General features: G+C 38.7%; 1 protein-coding gene across 1 annotated transcript in view; it reads right to left on the reverse strand.

Annotated features, from left to right (window-relative positions):
- Window positions 1-18283, reverse strand: part of KIF26A (kinesin family member 26A) — a 94784-nt gene that overhangs the window by 13774 nt on the left and 62727 nt on the right. Inside the window, exons 5-7 of the mRNA XM_065749518.1 lie at window positions 14995-15178; window positions 2144-2353; window positions 149-242 (exon numbers count right to left, since the gene is read on the reverse strand). Coding sequence (XP_065605590.1) covers window positions 149-242; window positions 2144-2353; window positions 14995-15178 — 488 coding nt within the window. The remainder of the gene's footprint in view (window positions 1-148; window positions 243-2143; window positions 2354-14994; window positions 15179-18283) is intronic.

Below are 18283 nucleotides of genomic sequence, written 5' to 3' on the forward strand. Positions count from 1 at the left end.
TGTAGGAATAAACCACGATAAGTTTGCAAAGCTAATTAAAAAGAAATTCTAATCTATTCATATACTCCAGGTTTATTGTTCCAGAAGCTGACAGCATGTAATTACCAGACTGACATAGTAATTAACTGTAACGAATTTGGGAGCTCACCAAGCTTGACATGACCAAAGCAAAATATGCAACCATCTGCACCATTCACAACAGACTGGATTACTTCTGCTACTGTTCCAGAGCATACCTCCGCCTGAAAGAAAAATTGGAGACAAATAAGTAAGAGTATATACTGCTATGGTTTTTACTACTCTTCTGTATGAAATGACTCAATATTTTTATATTCTCCCTGTTTTTATGGCATCAGTCCTATTATTTTAGTAACTATGCTATCTTATATATATATCCTGCTACTACAGCCTAAAATAGTTTTCAATTCTATTAAACCAATTTTCTTGGAATATTGATTCCATGACTAATGTACCAAACTGAATGCTATCCAACCAGGCCTCCTGCTGCTATAATAGCTTAGCCAAGGCTATTCAGCAACAGCAGCAACTCCACCGAAATTAAGCTACTCAGGAGTGCGCACAGGAATTAAGAAGACATTCATACTGGAGAAAACGCATTAAGATCCCTGAATAAGATTTCATAGCATCGCATTTTCCTTTTCTAGGGGAAACAGTATCATCAATAACTTGCTAAAATACCTGAGCGTACTAAAACCTGTTTATCCACATCAGTGAAGGCTTCAAACATACAACAAAATGATGTATTAGGTATGGCAACAGTGTGGTGCAAAGGAGGCAGGGAGAGGTTTAAATATGTAACTACAGTGAAACAATAAAGCTCGTTGCAGGTTCTTGGCAGTGAGTTTGCCTCAAGGAATGATGCCTGCACAGAAGTGGATGGGCTGGCCAATGTCACCCAGAATCACCATAAACAGGCCATCCAAAAGGTCCACTACAAGCACCTGAAAGTACCTAGCCCAAACCAGGAATCAGTGATCCACAGGGCTGGTGCCAAAACCTGCACAGCAGCTGACTGTGATCAGCCACCTTGCAGCAGGGCTGGCCATGGGAGTTTCAGTATCTGTAAGACAAAGCCATTTCCAGTTCAAGAATAATGTTGACATCATGGTTGCAAATCTCCGCACAAAGACAGTGTCTGGATTTATGCAGAACCTTAATGCCAGACTCCTGGTATAGTTACCACTGTTTTAGGAATGTATATGTGCAGGAGGTTATAAGAATCTTTAAAGCTAGCTAGAACTTAAACCTCATTGAAATTTTTCTCTCTCTACTTTGGAATCCAAAAATATAATAAAGTCCTAAGAAAAGATATAAGGGTTGGATTCTGAGCTACATCTCATCACATTTTCTCAACAGTAATATACCTTTATCACACTGTTTTTTGTTTGATTTTCTTTCAACATAATCTAACTTCAATAATAACTCCCTGAAAGAAAAGTTGGTCTCCATACTCTGCTTAATTTGTTCCCCTCTTTAAAGCTACTCTAGGACTTATTCTGAACCCCAGGTTGTACTCAAAAGGAAATGTCAGGTGTTCCTGATTACAATCCTCACCAAATATACTGCAGCCCACAGTCCTATCAAATGCCAGCCATGCTATCTGCATATCACATTTAATGTCTGGGGCCTACTACTCTAGAAATACAGCTTTCTCAATCGGTCAACAAGCAAACTAGAAAAGGTGATGAAAAAATAAAAGCTCCCTAACTACTTCAGTATAGCGGTACCATGGGGTTAGCTGAGTCTCCTCTCCTAACAACAGCATTTAGCACTTAACATTAAGTATATGCTAATTACCCACTGAAATCAGAGGGGAAGGAGATTCTTTGTGAAGTCAAATGGGTTAAAACCTAACTGGATGTAAAAGTGAACTTCAAATTGGCTGTGTCTTCTACTAACAGGAGAAAACACACAAAGATAATTCAGTCAGCAAATCCATCTCCCTTTATTTTATATCTTGGCTAAATTGAAAATGTCTGTCTATTAATTACCACTGTGTTGGGTTGGGTTTTTTTTCCAAGCATTAGGCCACTGATGCAAATAAAATTCCCCAGAAACAGAAAGTACTCTAAAGGCAAATCAAATGCAAAAGACAGGAGATCTATGCAAGTGACTTGAGTACCTGTGAAGCATCCTGGGGGAAAACTGCATCGAAGGCAAACATCTTAGGGACAGCGACAATGCCTCTTCTGTGACCTCCATTGGCAGGCCCGCTCGCCGCTGGATCATAAAGCGTGATTTGCTTTTTTCGAGGATCTACCTTTAGGAAGGACATGGATTCGGATGTTTCATGTGCTCCTTGAGAGGGACAAATCCTTACCATCACTTTCACCTGCAAATATAATAAGAAAGTGACTACTTTATTTCCAAGCTAGAGATAAACACATGCATAGCATTCCTTCCTAATGTGCACCCCCTCCCAAGACGGGATCATTTATATTACTTAGGTGTGTCAGGACAACCGTGGGACAAAACCAGAGCCAGATTTTTCAGGCTGGTTTCCACCTGGGGGTTTTCACTAAATTAGTTTTCAAAGGCATGCTTTGTCCCTTCTGTTGACACTGTTCCAGTTTCAGTGTTTCAGTTTCCAAATGTCTGAACTGCAGGTATAATCCACTGTAGGTGTAATACCATGCCCAAAGAAAAGGAAACTCTGGTCTCCTACCTTCCATGTCTTTAATGTGACCAAAAGTACAAGCTGAACCATTTCAAAAATCCAAGTGAATAATGCAAAGCTGAGAGCACTAGAAAATTCAAGCTGAACTAAATCTGGAAAGTTTCAATTTCTTTTTCACGTTGCTGTAATAAACAGGTGCCTCTCTTACAGCTTTCCCAGGCAGACGCTTTTATGCTGTTATTGCGAGGCACTTTGGTAGTTAGCTGAAGATTTAATGGCAGTCTCAAAGAAGGGAAGAAAAATTACAAGCTTGAAAAGAAACTACTCACAAAGTACATTTCTACTCCTATATACGGCATTTTAAGGCAACATTTTCAGACGTGTTGGCTGTGATTTTCCAAGCACCTCATGGGAGACAAGTGACCCGGTCTCACTGAAGTTCATCAAAGGCTGCACACCTGCTTCTTTTAGGCTTTCTGGAAGTCATACTCTTATTTTGAAAAGCCATGAAATACTGCCTCACACCTATTTACAACCATTTATCCTTACAAAATGCTCCCAGGTCAGAACCAGTGTATTTTACACACCTGGCACTGCAGTAAATGACTATTACAGGAGCAGTGTCACTATGCTGATCTTCAATTCTGTGCTACCCAGCATATCAAACTTAGAGGAAAGCTATGCTTGGCCAGAGTAACTCTCCCTGGCCAGTATAAAATGCTTCTAAAACAAGCTGAACACGATTACATATTCTTTTAGCTAACAATTGACTTTCCCAGCAGTAGTGGGACACCCATTGGGACCTGTACATTTCATAATGCAACTACTGACCCAAACAAAATACCCACTCCTCCTTCTACAGTGCTTGCATCCTATTTGGATGGAGAGTGAGAGATAGCAGCCTCACTGCTGCAAATCTACCAGATGAACCTTCCTAATACAGAGCACAGATAGTGTGGAAGTCAAAGGGACATGGCCAACCTCTTTTCAGTGGTCTGTGGGGACAGGACAAAAGGGAAGCAGCCATCAACTTGAGCATGGGAAGTTCCACACCAATATGAGAAGGAATTTCTTAGCAGTGAGAGTGATGGAGTACTGGACCAGGATACCCAGGGGAGCAGGCATCACCTGCACAGCCATGCAGGGGTATGCCTGAGTGTCATCACAAAGTATTCTCAGAAAGTAGCCATAAAAGCTTTTTCCCAACATTTTTTCCTAACAAAGAGTTTAAGAAACAATTGACCCCTCCAGTAAGCACTGCAGGAGGCTCCTCCAAAAGCAGCAGCAAATTCTTCCACCAATTGACTCAAGCAATTCCCTCTTCTTTTTCTTCCATTTTACACTGTTGTGAATATGAAAATACTCTCCCTTTTATATTGATATAAATATAAAAATACACTGCCAGAAAATAGTTGCACCTCACAACAAATGAAACAGCTGTTTCAAAAGCAAAGTGCATCAGAGGTGACAAACTCTAGGCTGCTATCCTATAAAAGCTCCAGGAAAGCAGTTCTGTGCATCAGCCTCTTAGCTCAACGTTGATGTGCTACCAAAACACTCAGAAAATAACCACCCTTAGGAAAAAGAGAAATGCATATATATATGTACGTATTTAAAGAAAATAAAATGCCCACCTCAGGGTCGCTCAATTAAAAATAATTTCAAAATATACACCATTTTCAAAGAATATCCCTCAACAGTTCTTTCTTTTCTCTCTTACACTTACTATTAGATTATAGCAGGCAGAGCTTTGATAAGAGGAAAATTGGTTTCCTCTTGATCCAAACAGCAAGTTTCCTCCATCAGAGTGTTGCTCCCCCTAATAGAAATATGGCTTCAGTCCCAGAAAAACTGCGTGTGTCAAGTCAGCTTTTTGAGACCAGCAGAAAGATACCAAAATCTCTTCCCATAATGGATCAGATTCCAACTCCTAACAACCTTCAATGGTCATATTCATCTTTACAGTGAAAGCTTCCAAGAGAAATGGGAGGATAAAGAGAAAATTCAAATTTATCTAGATTTATCTACAAGTGAAGGTTTAATGTTTAAAGCTACCTATAAGAAATTGTTATAATGTGTCACTTATATTCACAGTGCTGAGCTGGGCACTCATTCACTTCACTCTGAAACACAGAAATACTCATCTAAGTATCAACAAGACAAAAGATTAGCCAACCTTATGGTTTCACAGCAGCAAAAACTAAAATTTACACAGATCCTGGGTGCCTGCACATGCATAAGAGAAAGGTCTGGTGTTGTGTAATATTCTTACCTTTGTTTGTTTCAGGAGCACTTCAAGAAAAGACATGAAATTTTAAGTAACTTTGTCTTGTAACTGGAGAGTACAGGGGGAATATCTGCACTGCAATTGAATGTGAGGGGTTTTTTTGCTTAAGAAATTGATGACAAGAATTAATGCAGTAACATTAATTTCAGGCCCATTCAGGATTACATCCTCTGTTGGCAGATGCTCAGCAGTATGGCCACTTTTCTGATGCAGAGATCCAACTGCAGCAGTACCAGCTGCTGGTAAAATTTGCACGAAGCAAAGAAATCACAAGAGGAACTTAAAGAACAAATGAAGAAACAGGAAAGTAAGACAAGTTGGAAAGAAAATAAAAAAAGAGGGGAGCTAAAAGTAATGCCACACGGAAAAAAGGAAAAACAATACAAATAAGGTGATCCTACAAGAGTCATCTCAGGTTCAGAACATCTTTGCCTTGGCCAATTTTAGACTCCATGAAGCGAGCTAAGATGGCAAATCCTTCCTCTGATGAAGATGAACCTCCTTGTTATAATTGGGAATTTTTAGTAACTCTGTATTTTTCTTTTCTGTCTTCTTCAGTTTCACACAAATATGCAGAATAAGCTTATAATCAAACTAAAATTAATCAAATTAATCAAATTAAAATATGCAGTAAAAGCTTATAATCATTAAGGATGCAATAATTTTTACAGCCACATCCCGAGATATACCGAATACTTTTTAAAAGACTCTGTAATTAACTGGCTCTAATCCTGTGGGTTTTGTACACCGGAGTTAACACCCAATTGGACTTTCCAATCTTATGATTCCACGAGATTAGGAGGTCAGCAGAACTGCTGAAGAAAATCCTATTAAAATCCTAAGTGTTTGGGAAAAGATGATGGCAAACATCCTGAAGATGCTGCTAAAGGATAAATAAATAAACGAGCACTGAATTTGGAAAAGCCCTGGGAGCGGGTGGCATGAGGTCACAGGTCCACCCACTCAGCACAACAATGGGTATAATTTAAACTGCCACTGGCAAGGATGGTAAAAAGATTCACAGCAATCAAGGATTTTTATTATTATTTGCTTATCGAGTTTATCTTCCTGCAGTGGAAGTTAGTGTTCTGAAAGCACACACCTACAAACCAGAATTCCCTTTCTCTAGCCATGGGGCAAACACAGTAGACAGATGCTGAAGCATAAAAACAAACATCATAACACTGTTTCATGTACATATAAAGAATTCTAAGTGAGTCAAGCTGGGAAAAGGCAGATTTTTAAAGAAGAAAAAAATACCACGTTTGCAGAGTCAGCAGGAGAAAAGAACCCTTATGAGAGGTACAACAGCTATGACTAAGACCCATATAGTTTTAGAAACATCTGATGAGACCACTAGAAACCCATAGACCCTCTTAAACACCCAAATATCAGTAATCTGTGGGAACCCTAAGCCAAAGCTCTAGACCTTGACATTTTTGACCATTTTGAAAGTCAAATATAGATGCACGTTTAACAGCTCTGACCTAAACACTGATCTCCTCAGAAATTGAGGAACATAACATCCTGGCTGGCACCACCCTTTCTCCTCTCACAGTCCATCACTACTGTCTACCTGATTTCACACCAAAGGGTCACAAGGAGAAACATTTTGTCTTGTGCCCACATGATGGTCGTTGTTTCCATGCTGAGACCTCCAGGAGCACCAGCCCCACACACTCTCCTCATCTGGGCTGGTGACCTCCAGACTTCCCCTCATTTAGTGTACCAGATGGAGTTAAGAGACCAGGATGAGGGGGTGACAACAGGACAGGTCAAGATAGAGCAAAAGATCAAGGATATGTCAGTGTCAAAAAGCAGGTTTGGGAAAAGCAAAAGACAGACCAAAAAACCATGAAAACCAAATTTAAAGGCAACTCTGTGACAGCAAGATGTGAATGTGAGATGATGGCCAGAGGTAAGCTAGCAGTCTTTTCTAATGCATCCCATATATTTTGGATATGCTGAACTGAATGGAGATACAGAAAAGCCATGCATCAGTGAACGTGAGACACCTTGAAGACCAGCCAGACAAGCATCATCTCAGAAGAAATCACTGATTTTTTTTAGAGAAAAGAGCCAGTGAGAGCAGAGAATGACACAAACCTGTACAATTTTAGACAGAAACAGCCAAGAGACCGAGACAGTCAGATTCACAATGATTATGCCCCTGTACTCAAGAAAGATGGAAGGGCTATCAACATTGACACCAGGGAAAGGAGGAGGACTATCACACTTGAAACAAATAAAGAGTATTTAGATTCTGTCCCTAACACTACCATAGACTTCTACAATACTGTTGTAGAGGCTGTTTACAAAAAATACAGCATATATCATAAAGTTCATCCTTCATCTTTCAGTGAAGCAAAGGATGCCAAATAATCTACAGGATTTAATTTGGGGCAGACATATAGACAGAAAAAAAACTCTACTAATTCACCATGTAATTACCATACTCCATGGCATTTTGAATGCTGAGGAAATTAAGACCCTGACCCAGCCAAGTATGTTAACACAGGCATAACTGTAACATATGGTGCCTCCTTTGAAATCAATGGATATGCAGTGTTCATGTGTTTATGGTGATGCTTTGTTAGCATTTGATGCTTATACAGTTGTCAAGTTTCAAATCAAACAGAACAAGAAGGAAAAAAAAACAGAAGAAACTTATTAAAAGCATGTAAGATTTTGAAATACATGGGCTCGAGCCTTTTTTCTATTTTATTTTTTTGCTAAAATAAGCTCTCTGACTTTACTTATCTGTACTGTGGGAAAGTGCTGGCACTATACTGGAATCCATTCTAAAAATGCTGGTCATATTCTACATTACAACAGCATCATAATCCCTAAATGAACAAGCAATTTGGTCTTTAGCAATAAATGTCATTATATCAAATTTGAATGGACACTAAATATTCCCTGGAAACACACATCTTCAACAGGCATCATGCAGCCAGGAAGTTAATCTTGTTCAATGTTCACAAAATGGCATATAACAGCAGGTTAATTAAATAACTATGTTTAGACATCATCCACCATTCTGAATTTAGATTTCTCAGCAAGAACTTAGAAAGAATTCACATATAGTTGAATAAAGGCCATTTTCCAATGAAATCACTAGTTTCTCCACTACAGTCTAAATCAAATTATAAAAGTCTTAATTCAGAGCCAATATTTTTCATGGATTTAATTGTAACTGACAGATATATAACCCTTGCTAAATTGGTAGTTCTTACAAGCCTTTCACATACTGCCACTACCGACGGATGGCAAATTTATATGCAAAATTGCTATGCTAGCATAGACCATTTAGCTCCCCTGGGAGAACCTTTAAAAAAAAAATCACTTCTGTATTGTACTCTATTAAAAGAAGAATTGATTCTCCACTCCCAGGAGACATGAATTATTTTATTTTCAAAAGGTAAAAACAAAATAGAAGATATTGTGTATTTTAACCTAATGTTTCACATTTTTGCTTAAGTAGTTCAATACATTTGAGCAGAGAGTTATGTACTTTTTACTATATAGGGCTACATACTGTGTGGACTGAAGAGTACTTAGTATGATATGTGATTTATATCAGAAATAACACTCTAGTCATTAGGAACAAGCAGCAATAAAGATGACAAAATTAAGTACCTATTTGTTATCCGTCATCAAACCATCGTAAGAACCAGTGAATGGGACATACAGCACACTTAAGAAAACCCTGCATGATCAGTAAATCATATTAGCAGTACATAAGCTTTGGCCTGGTAAAGCATAAAGGAAAGTAGATGTCTAAAACACATAAATGGAGACCAATATGTCAGACATGTCTGTTGGACAGGTATGTACAATTCAGGTTCTCTATAAATGCTCCCCTTCTATTGTCACACATAGGAGGTTTCTGTCATTCTAACATAAAAAAAAATAGGATCCTTGAAAGAGACAAGCACTTAAAGTTGCTGTTGTAAGTGATGCAGCATTATAAAGAAGGAGCTGAATAGAACTCCAAAAAAAAATATTTTGCATGAAAAAGACTTCCTACCATGCTAAAGAAAAATAGCAAATTAGAATGCTACACAGCAGCCACTGTAAAAAGGATGTCTTTTTTAATACCACAATATGATAAATTACCTTAAGTAGCACATTAATGTCAGAAATCGAGCACAATCTAACTTCTTTCCAGTGACAATATTAAATGGCTTTCAGACGTCTTTCCCACTATTCTGACATTAAATTTAATAACACCCAGAGAGACCACAAAAATGATTCAGTTACAAGAATCATAGTGTGCTGGATCATTGCCTTTTAAGTAGGATTCAGCTAAACGATTCAGACTCTGATGTTTTTGGCACATTCAAGTGAAAGGTATAAAATTCGTATTGGAACATCTACTGGTAGTGAGCAAAATTCCTTTTATATTTAGCTTATACTGATAATGGGATTTTACTTTGTGGATGAGGGTTTGATAATTGTTGATCACGCAAAACAGTTCTCAGATGGACTTACAACTCCAGATTTTTATTTATTTATTTATTTTCTTTTTAACCTTTTCACTGCTTGGTGTTCCTGAATACTGAAAACCCTGCAAGTAGCTGTAAGAGTGTATAACCTTTTGCACTCTAAGGGAAGAAAAGCAAGCAAAAGGCATAATTAAAGATTTGTATCACTGGATAAATCCACACACTTCTGCTGAATTTATGATAATAGAACATTTGGTATTCGTGAAATGTAGAAGTTAATAAGATACTTACCACCAAGCTTCCAGGACATTACTTGAAACAATGAGAAATTATAAAAAGAAATTGCAAAAGATACATACATGCAGGATCTCTGCTGTAGTAAGTCACTAATACATTCGACCTCTGTGAAAGCCATATTTCACCACAGTCGTACTGCATGATACGCATGGAAATGATGACGTTAGATCAGAGCAAATTTAAACCTTGAGTCCACACAATCAGTAATTGAGTTGAAGTACAAGAACTGGCTATAAGATCTTTTCACATTCCTGCCCCCTCCAGCATTTTTGACAGTACGTAGTAACAGTCTTTCTTTGCTACAGTCACACAGTCAGAAAAAGCAAAAATTCAAATTCAGGCCTCTTCCTTTCCCTGAACATGCATTTGGCTTGCAAGTTCAAGGTCCTACAAACAGTAACAGGATTTATCAGCCAGAATGGCTAACTCCAAATCACTACAGAAGCAACGAGCATAATCCTGATGCTCTGTTCAGTGACTTCCCTAGATTCAACTGTCCTCCACCCCAGTTCAGAACAACTCTTACTTATTTGTTTAACTTTGAAACCCATTGAAAAGGACTTAATGCATAGGGAAGCTCCCTGTTAAACCTGTGCTTTGGCTATAGCAAAGTTTATTTGACGGGATAAGAAAATAGTCACAGTAGGGCAGCTCAGAAAGTGCAAATCAAATAAGAACTTAAAATTCCAGGTACAGATGCTAATATTTGGTGAGGCCTTTTATTTTCTCCAGAGGTTTAGGTCCAAGACTGTGCTGATAGCAAAACACAACACTGCTGTTTCTGCATGCCGTGGCCTTAGATCCAGCAACAGGAACAGCTCACCACTGAGAGGGTCCTTTAGAGATATATACAGGGGTAGGAGGGAAAATCATTATGTTTCCTTAATTCTTACCATCCTTTATAAGTTAATAAGTCAAGGAAGAAAGTCAATAAACAGTCAGTGGCTGTTCAAACATGATGAGCATGAAGAAGATCATGTATTTATATCATAATACTTTTGGATACCCCTTACAACTAAAGATACTTATTCTCATTTAAACAGTCAATACAGCATTTTTTTTAGAAGCTCAGATTCATGATAACAAAAACAATGCCACGGTCTTCCCAGGGAGATGGTTGAGTCACCATCCCTCAACGTGTTCAAAATCCATTTGGGTGTGGTACTCAGGGAGATGATTTACCAGTGGGTGGTTAGAGTTACAGGAGTATGGATAGGCTGCAGTTGGACTGGATCTCAAAGGTCTTTTCCAACCTGAGCAATTCTATGATTCTGTGTAGCTTCCATGATGTCTTTTCCTATATACATTTCCTTGTGTTAGTTAATATTTAAAGTTCACCTGCTACTTTATCATCCCAATAATCTTAGCATGATGAGATCTTTTTGCAAGTTCTCACAGTCAGTTGTGTTTTGGTCAACCTGAATAGACAGCTTCACCGCCTTACTGAGATCATTTAGGAAGACATCAAACAGCATGGACCTCCATTTGACACTGTGGCTAACTTTGCTCCTGTGCTGAATCTATCCTTTTGTTTCCTATCAGCCATTAAGCCACTAAAGAGTACATGACAGCTTAAGGTTTCCTGAGAAATCTAGGTCAGGGCACTTGTCAAAAGCTTTTTCAAAACCCAAATACGCTCAGTCAACCAGATCACCCCATTCAAATGTTTGCAGATTCTTCTGTAGAGCTCTGTGTTCTGTCCATAAAAACACCATCAACTGATCTCTTCTATATCATATTAACCCCTTCTTGCTAATTTTGATCTTTATATATTGTTTCAACAACTTTGCCTGGCCTGACAGGCTTCCTATGCTTCCAGGTTCCCTTTGGAACCCATTTGTCTCTTTTACCTCCAAAGAGACATCACATTTTCTACAATTTCTTCCTATGTATCTTCTAAATGTGTTCTACTGAATACCAGATTAAAGATAATCTTGAACAATGGTGGAGGGAGTAGTTAAAAATGTCTACAGATGGGGAAATATAGAAAGCCAATCATAATGGACATTGTAAATGTTTCAACGTTGACAAATACCATGCTCTAAGCTTTCAAAAGAATTATAAAAGAAATGAGACTACCTAGCATGTGTAAGAACAGATTAACAGTCTGTGCAGGATCCTGGCCTTGCTGACTAGCTTCCTCTTAACATAAATGGTATTTCCTCACAGCTGATGTATCATTCACCACTTCAGCGTTTTATGAAGGATGCTACACTGCTCCCATTTGATGTATCACTAACACTTCATGGGTTTTCAGTTTGTTTCTACATTTTTCATTTTCACATAACTTCTACATCTCTCCTTAAATTTTATCTCTTCAACCCCTTCACAACATGAAAAGTTGTACTGTTGTATGATATTCTGTCATATTCTGAAAGAAGCCATTTGACAAGAGAGACATTAAAACTTGTCAAGCTATCTGTGCTCAGAGGAATCAGTCCTTTGAAAAGAGTTCTGGTACTCAGCGGGTCATTCTCAGGTTAGTAAGGTAAAGTCAGGCAGTCATCAATACTGCTGCATTCTCACCTACACAGCAGATATCAGCAAGAAAGCAGTCCTCCACATCAAAAATAACCATGAAAGACAAAACAGCAACAAGCAGGGAGGTGAAAAACATTGCCTCAACAGCTGTTTAACCCACTGTAATTGCACAGTAATAACAGGGCCAGGCACACTGCTGACCTGGGAACAATCACAAAAACCAAAGAAAGAGCCAGCCACAGCCACAGCTGCTGAAGGAAAAACTGACTCCAGAATCCAGCACTGCTTCTATGCACGTGCTATCTCATACTTACTACTGGACAGGCTGCAAGAGAACTGTGAGGAAAGAGATAACCAAGAGGAGTGAAAGTGAAAAGCTGTTAGAAGAGGAGGGACCAAAAGGTAACAGAGGACCACAGCACGTTTGACAGCATTTGCCAATTGCTCTCTCAGTTGCAATGATACTTAACGTAAGGAAGATTGTACTTTATTCCTGTCATTACCATATAGATACACTAGGTTGGATAAATCTTGGTTATCAGAAATTGGCTACGAGGAAAATACGACAGAGAATGTAACCGTTATAAAATGGGCTAAATGTTAAAAGCAACTTGATATTGCTCAGAGAAGGTGAAACTCAATATTCAGTGTTCTACACAGAAATGAAAGTTTCTTCAGACCATAAAGCCTAAGAATTAGTATAAACAATATTTCGTTTTTGTTGGTTTTTTGTTGTTGTTTTGTTTGCTTGTACAAAAAATAAATAAAAATAAAAAAGTAAAAAAACACCTACACTGTTGATTTGTAATTTATACAGTTGCAAAAGAAGAATAGATTAAGTGGGTTTAAGATGTGTTGCACATTTTAAATGATGAGTTAGAGAAGATGCCTCATTACCTTATTTTTTGAGGAGCATTAAAACTACAAAATAGCATACCCCATCATCACTTTGATGCCCTTCATTCTTAACTCAAATATGAATAATACTACTAGTAGAGAGTTCTTATTTCCAGCACATCACAGCACAAGGGTTTTTCAAATGGTAGTCAACAAGTACATAATGAGAAGACCACAGCTGGAAACTGGAAACTTGTCCCAAACAAACAGTACCTTCAATAATATTTTCAGCCTACAGCTACACAACTGAGACACCTGAGGGTCAAACAGCAGTTGGTTTTGTCTGAGAATTCTTGCTGCATTCTGCCAGACAGGGCAGAAATACAAGCCATGCTATCAGCATGCTCTCTATATATGTGCCCTAGATCATGTGGTCTACCTACCTTTTCCAACAGTGAAATGTATATACATCCCATATTGGAGAAGCTCATGCAATTGTGCAGGTGGACATTGCCCTGGTCTGTGGTTTGGTGCAAGGTCCAGCCCTGATCCACTGCATAATTATAGCTCTTTGAAAAATGGTTTTCTGTGCTCACTGATTAAAAAGAGTGGTTGACTACATAACCTAGGGCATAATTTCCTACCATCTGGGATCATTCACTTGATGTTTAGACTTTCCTGATCTGTTTGAAGACAGCAGCTAAACCAGAGTTTTCTGCAAGGCACAAGTCACGCTGATAAGCTCCACTGACCACCCTCAAAGTGTAAGAAAAAGGCTACACACAGCTGTAGGCATGCAAGTGTGGTGAGGTACAGAGACAGTTCTTTGAGCTGTCAGCACAGGGAGATGTAAGCACACTTTAAAGGTCTCCCTAAGCCCAAGAGCCTCAGAAATGCAATGCACCACATCACTCCTCATGCCACAGCAAAGTGCTAAGCCTCAGGGAAAATAGGCAGGCTCTAATGGGCTCTGCTAAAACATACGCGCAGAATAGATGCTCCTTGGCAAACTCTTCTTCCACCTCGTGTTTGCTGCATTCCACCATTTAACACTGCATCATTTTTCTAACACAATTTAAAAACAGGAGCAGAAACCACATTTTCATGTACATGCCTCTACCTGCTTAATGATAAGCCCAATTTATCTATTTATCACAAACTCACCAGCTGAAGAGAATACTGAGTATTCTCTGAGAGTAACAGCACGACAGTTATAAGTATTTAGGCTGACAATCTCTCTATGTTAATGCTGATTTCTTTGGTTTGTCTCAGGTGCGTATCTGAACTTTCTTATGCACATAAGGTATTTCAATTCTATCTTCAAACACTAATCGCTTGTAACTTGTGTAAATAAGTATTCAAACTGTCATGTAGGTGATTAAACTGTTATAAATATGAATAAAGCTCTAAGTAATTAGGTTGTATTTTAATTAATTTTAAATAAAACTAGCACAAATTTTACAGTTTGAAAGGTGCTAGATTTCCCAAGCTGAAGAGAAATCTACCTCTCTCTAGCTACATGATTTCCACAGAATTGCTCTTGGTTTACACTGACATGTGAAGCAGAGGGAAACCAAGTACCTGTGGCTGTCTCCTTTATTCACTGCAGACACACTGCATCATCTCCTGAGCCTTGCTGGTAACAAAGAGACTGCTTCTGCCAAAGGTGACACCTATGTGCACACTGGTTTTGGACCAAAACAGTCAAAAGAAACTCTGCCTCTTGCTTTAAGAGAGAAAAGGACAAAATAACCTTTGTCTGTTTTGTTGTCAGTGATGCTAGCTGGTTTCAACATAGCTGAAATTTATGCATGAGTCTGCTCTGAGGCTGGAAACATTTTCCAAAGTCAACAAATGATAACAGCTCTTGGGTATATTCAGACAGATGTGTATACCTCTCTCACCCAAGACCATTCCCTTCAACCTATCCAAACAGGCTGAAAGCTTCCAGACCCATTAAAATTAATCTGGACATCTATTTTAAAAAAATTGAAATCCAAAGTTACCTTTCCAATGCCAGGGTTGTCCTTGATTTTGGACACAGCTCTCAGAAGGCATGGTGGTGCTGGGGGAGGACAGAGCTGCAGAATGCCACTAAAGTTAGTAGCATAAATAGAGAAGTCGTGTGTGTGTGGCAGGGGTGGATGGTATTTCTTTCTCTTCGAAGACAGGTTAAGCTTCTGTGCTGCTCTGTATAAAATTAAGAGCAAGAAAGGACAGCATTACTAGGTGTTAACGGCAATCTTGACCAGACAAACAGATGTTCATTGTCATCATTGCCTGTTTTAACAAATCAAGTCATTGCATTCTAATCTGATTCCAAAAGGACAAAACATCAGGGGACAAATAAGAGGAAATATAAGTAAAAAAAGTTATGAGTGAAGTATTCAGTTAATTTCTCCCTCAATACAGTTTCAATTATAATCTAACTTTCCTCCTCCCAACAGCTTAACAGCTGAACCCTAAAATACTAAAATCTCACTGATGTAATAAAAAGTTGAAATAACCCCTTTGTTACTGTAAGAACCAGATGGACTTTGCTGGTGATAACATTATGGAAGTGATGCTTTGTATGCTACAAGTTACTAAAGACAGAATGACACTGACAACACTATCAGTTTTGCTGTCAGTCAGCTAAGCCAAGATCCTATCTTGTTGGTTGCAATGTAAATCCTTAGATAACAGAAAATTTTCTTCAAGAAAGATTGGTTTCTTCCTTCTCAGTTCCATTCTTCCACATTAAAAGGGAAAGCTATTAGACAGACCAGCTTCAATGTTTAAAATTACAACGATCCTGCTTTTGAAACGCAGAATTTCAAAATGTAAAAGATGAAGAAGGAAAAATTAAAACGTGCAATTAAAATTGTAGCATTCTTCCTTATGATTAAGAATAGCAACAAAATCAGTTTTTATGCTATTCCCCACCAGCAACACCAAACAGTATAGCAAAAAACAAAACCAGAAACAACTCTATGTCAAAACTCGCATGGGAAAAAAACACCCTACAGAGTGGGTAACTGGCTGTGGCTGAGGTGAAATCTCAGCTCAGCCAATCCAAGAAGTATTTTGCTACTTAAACATGTGTCATGAATCCTGAGACTGTCTGTAGATAGACAGCCCTCAGATACATATCTGAAATTAATCCAACATGCTATCTCTTATCGTTACTTTGAATGACTGTAAAGCCTGCTAAGATGCAGTGTTACACTACCAGTATCTGCGAGTGATCTGAGACCATGCTACTGACAGTACTGCTGTTGCTACTTCAGTACAACTGTTGGTAGGAGTTGGTACTGGTACTAACAGTTCTTCTGGGGGTAGCAAAGCACCATACTGGGGCATGCTTGCAATATAAAGGACTGATACTTCGGGTAAATTACTTTACAAGTATTTGATCACAAGAAGTCTCCTTATACAATATCTACTTTATATTTTCAGTGTGACTTTCAGGCAGTCAGGCAGATCTCGAAGTACTTTCCAGTGAGAATGAGCTGGCATCAATAGCTCTCAGATATTGTGTCTGTTGCTTGTATGGAAAACCGAAGGCAGTGTTATGCTGTCATCCTCAATTCAGGGTAAAACTAGATCCCTAACTTCTCCATGAATCTAGTAACGACTCAGCCCCAGGTTTCATCATCTTAGTAAGCTGATCAGAGAAGGAAATTCTTCCTTTGCTTCTATTTACAGTAGTCAGAAACAAAATTGAACACTGAGAGCAGGAGGGTTGCACAGTCTCTTCCAGCAACACTACTGGTAGCATCAAGTGAGTTTCAGTACAAAGACCTGGTTGTGCCCAAGGATCAAAATTACTCACTTGGGTCAGGATTACACAGCAAAGAACAAGAAGCAGAATTACAGATCTCCAGAGTTCCCAGCTCAGTGCCCTACATTACCTAACGTGTGTGTTAAACTCCTGGACCTCTTTTCTTCATCTACATCAAGAGATGTAGACAGGCTGCGTGCTTCTTTCTCCCTCTACAAACATTGCAATATTTAGAAGAAAATGAAGACTCATGTGATGAAAAGACAAGTCTCTAGTTCCAAACTCAGAGAGAACCAGAATCCACCATCTTGTGAGAAACAAGCTGAATTCTTGCCTCTGAGCAAAGAAACAGTTTTTGACTCATGCTGCATCCTGAGATCAGCAGGAACTGTGTCCCCATGGTGAAGGAAAACACTGCAAGCATGAGTTTACACAGAGCTTCAGGTTTTCAGGGGCAATGAGAACTGATTTAACTGCCTAAACCCCAAAAACCCTTGACAATATCTCCTTCAGTATGAAAACAATACCTGAAAACAGGACACCGAGCAAATAGTTGCACAACTTAACTGGAGTTGCAGCTGCACACTAAAATCATAATGAGTCCTAAATAGGCAGTTTTATTGTGCAGAAAAGTCTATCTACCTGCTTGTGCTCTCATTGCGGAACTCAAGATAGTAATTACTCGCCCTCTCCAAGTACCAATTAACAGTTCTGGTGATTATTTAATCATCTTGTTGATTAATATGAAAGGTAGCGTTTATTTCCTTGTTTACATGCTATGATCCCTTGTTGAAATGATAAAAACTCCTCAAGAGAATGTCTTCAAAGTGGAATCAAGATATGCATTACATCCTGATGAAATAATTATTCCTTCAGTTTATCTGGCTGGAGGAGCTCCTCTGGGAAACATATGTGAAAGAGAACAGGATACAAAGAACAAATTTGCTCAGTAGTTGTTCATTCAAACACCCAACAAAGTGCTAACCACCAGTAAATGCACCCAAAAAGACCAAGCTAAGCAGCACATAAATAAATGAACAGAAAAAACAGCTTTATTAAAGTATAACGTCTCTTAACACTGTTCAGTAACACAGTTTTGGACCATTGTAGAAGGCAGGTAGATGACACCCCAAACCCACTAACAGCTGTCTTAACTTCCCCAGGACAGACCACCTTTCAAACTGATTTACTCCTAGCAGTATCCACATACCTTCCGCACTTTCACAGTTCAAAGAACAGTGCCATATGCTAGCTGAAGCAATTAACTGATAGAGTGCTGATAACTCTTCTTCCTATGAGTCTAAAGTATCACAATTTGCTGAGAAATTTGGCAAAGGGACTGCAGATGTCCACGTAGGATAACAGGAAACTGAGAAAGCAGAGGAACTGGAGTACTTGTTGTAGAAAATAATCAGTGCTTTGACAGGCAACAGGCCAACTGCACTATTATTGATATACATGGTTCATATTTAAAAAGCATCTCTTCTCTGGTAGCAGTGCTCAAAGCTTAATTGTAACCTCTCTGTGTTTAC

The sequence above is a fragment of the Cyrtonyx montezumae genome, unplaced genomic scaffold (assembly GCF_038088225.1).
Source record: "Cyrtonyx montezumae isolate F1298 unplaced genomic scaffold, pur_monq_1.0 scaffold_10, whole genome shotgun sequence".
Classification (NCBI taxonomy): Eukaryota; Metazoa; Chordata; class Aves; order Galliformes; family Odontophoridae; genus Cyrtonyx; species Cyrtonyx montezumae.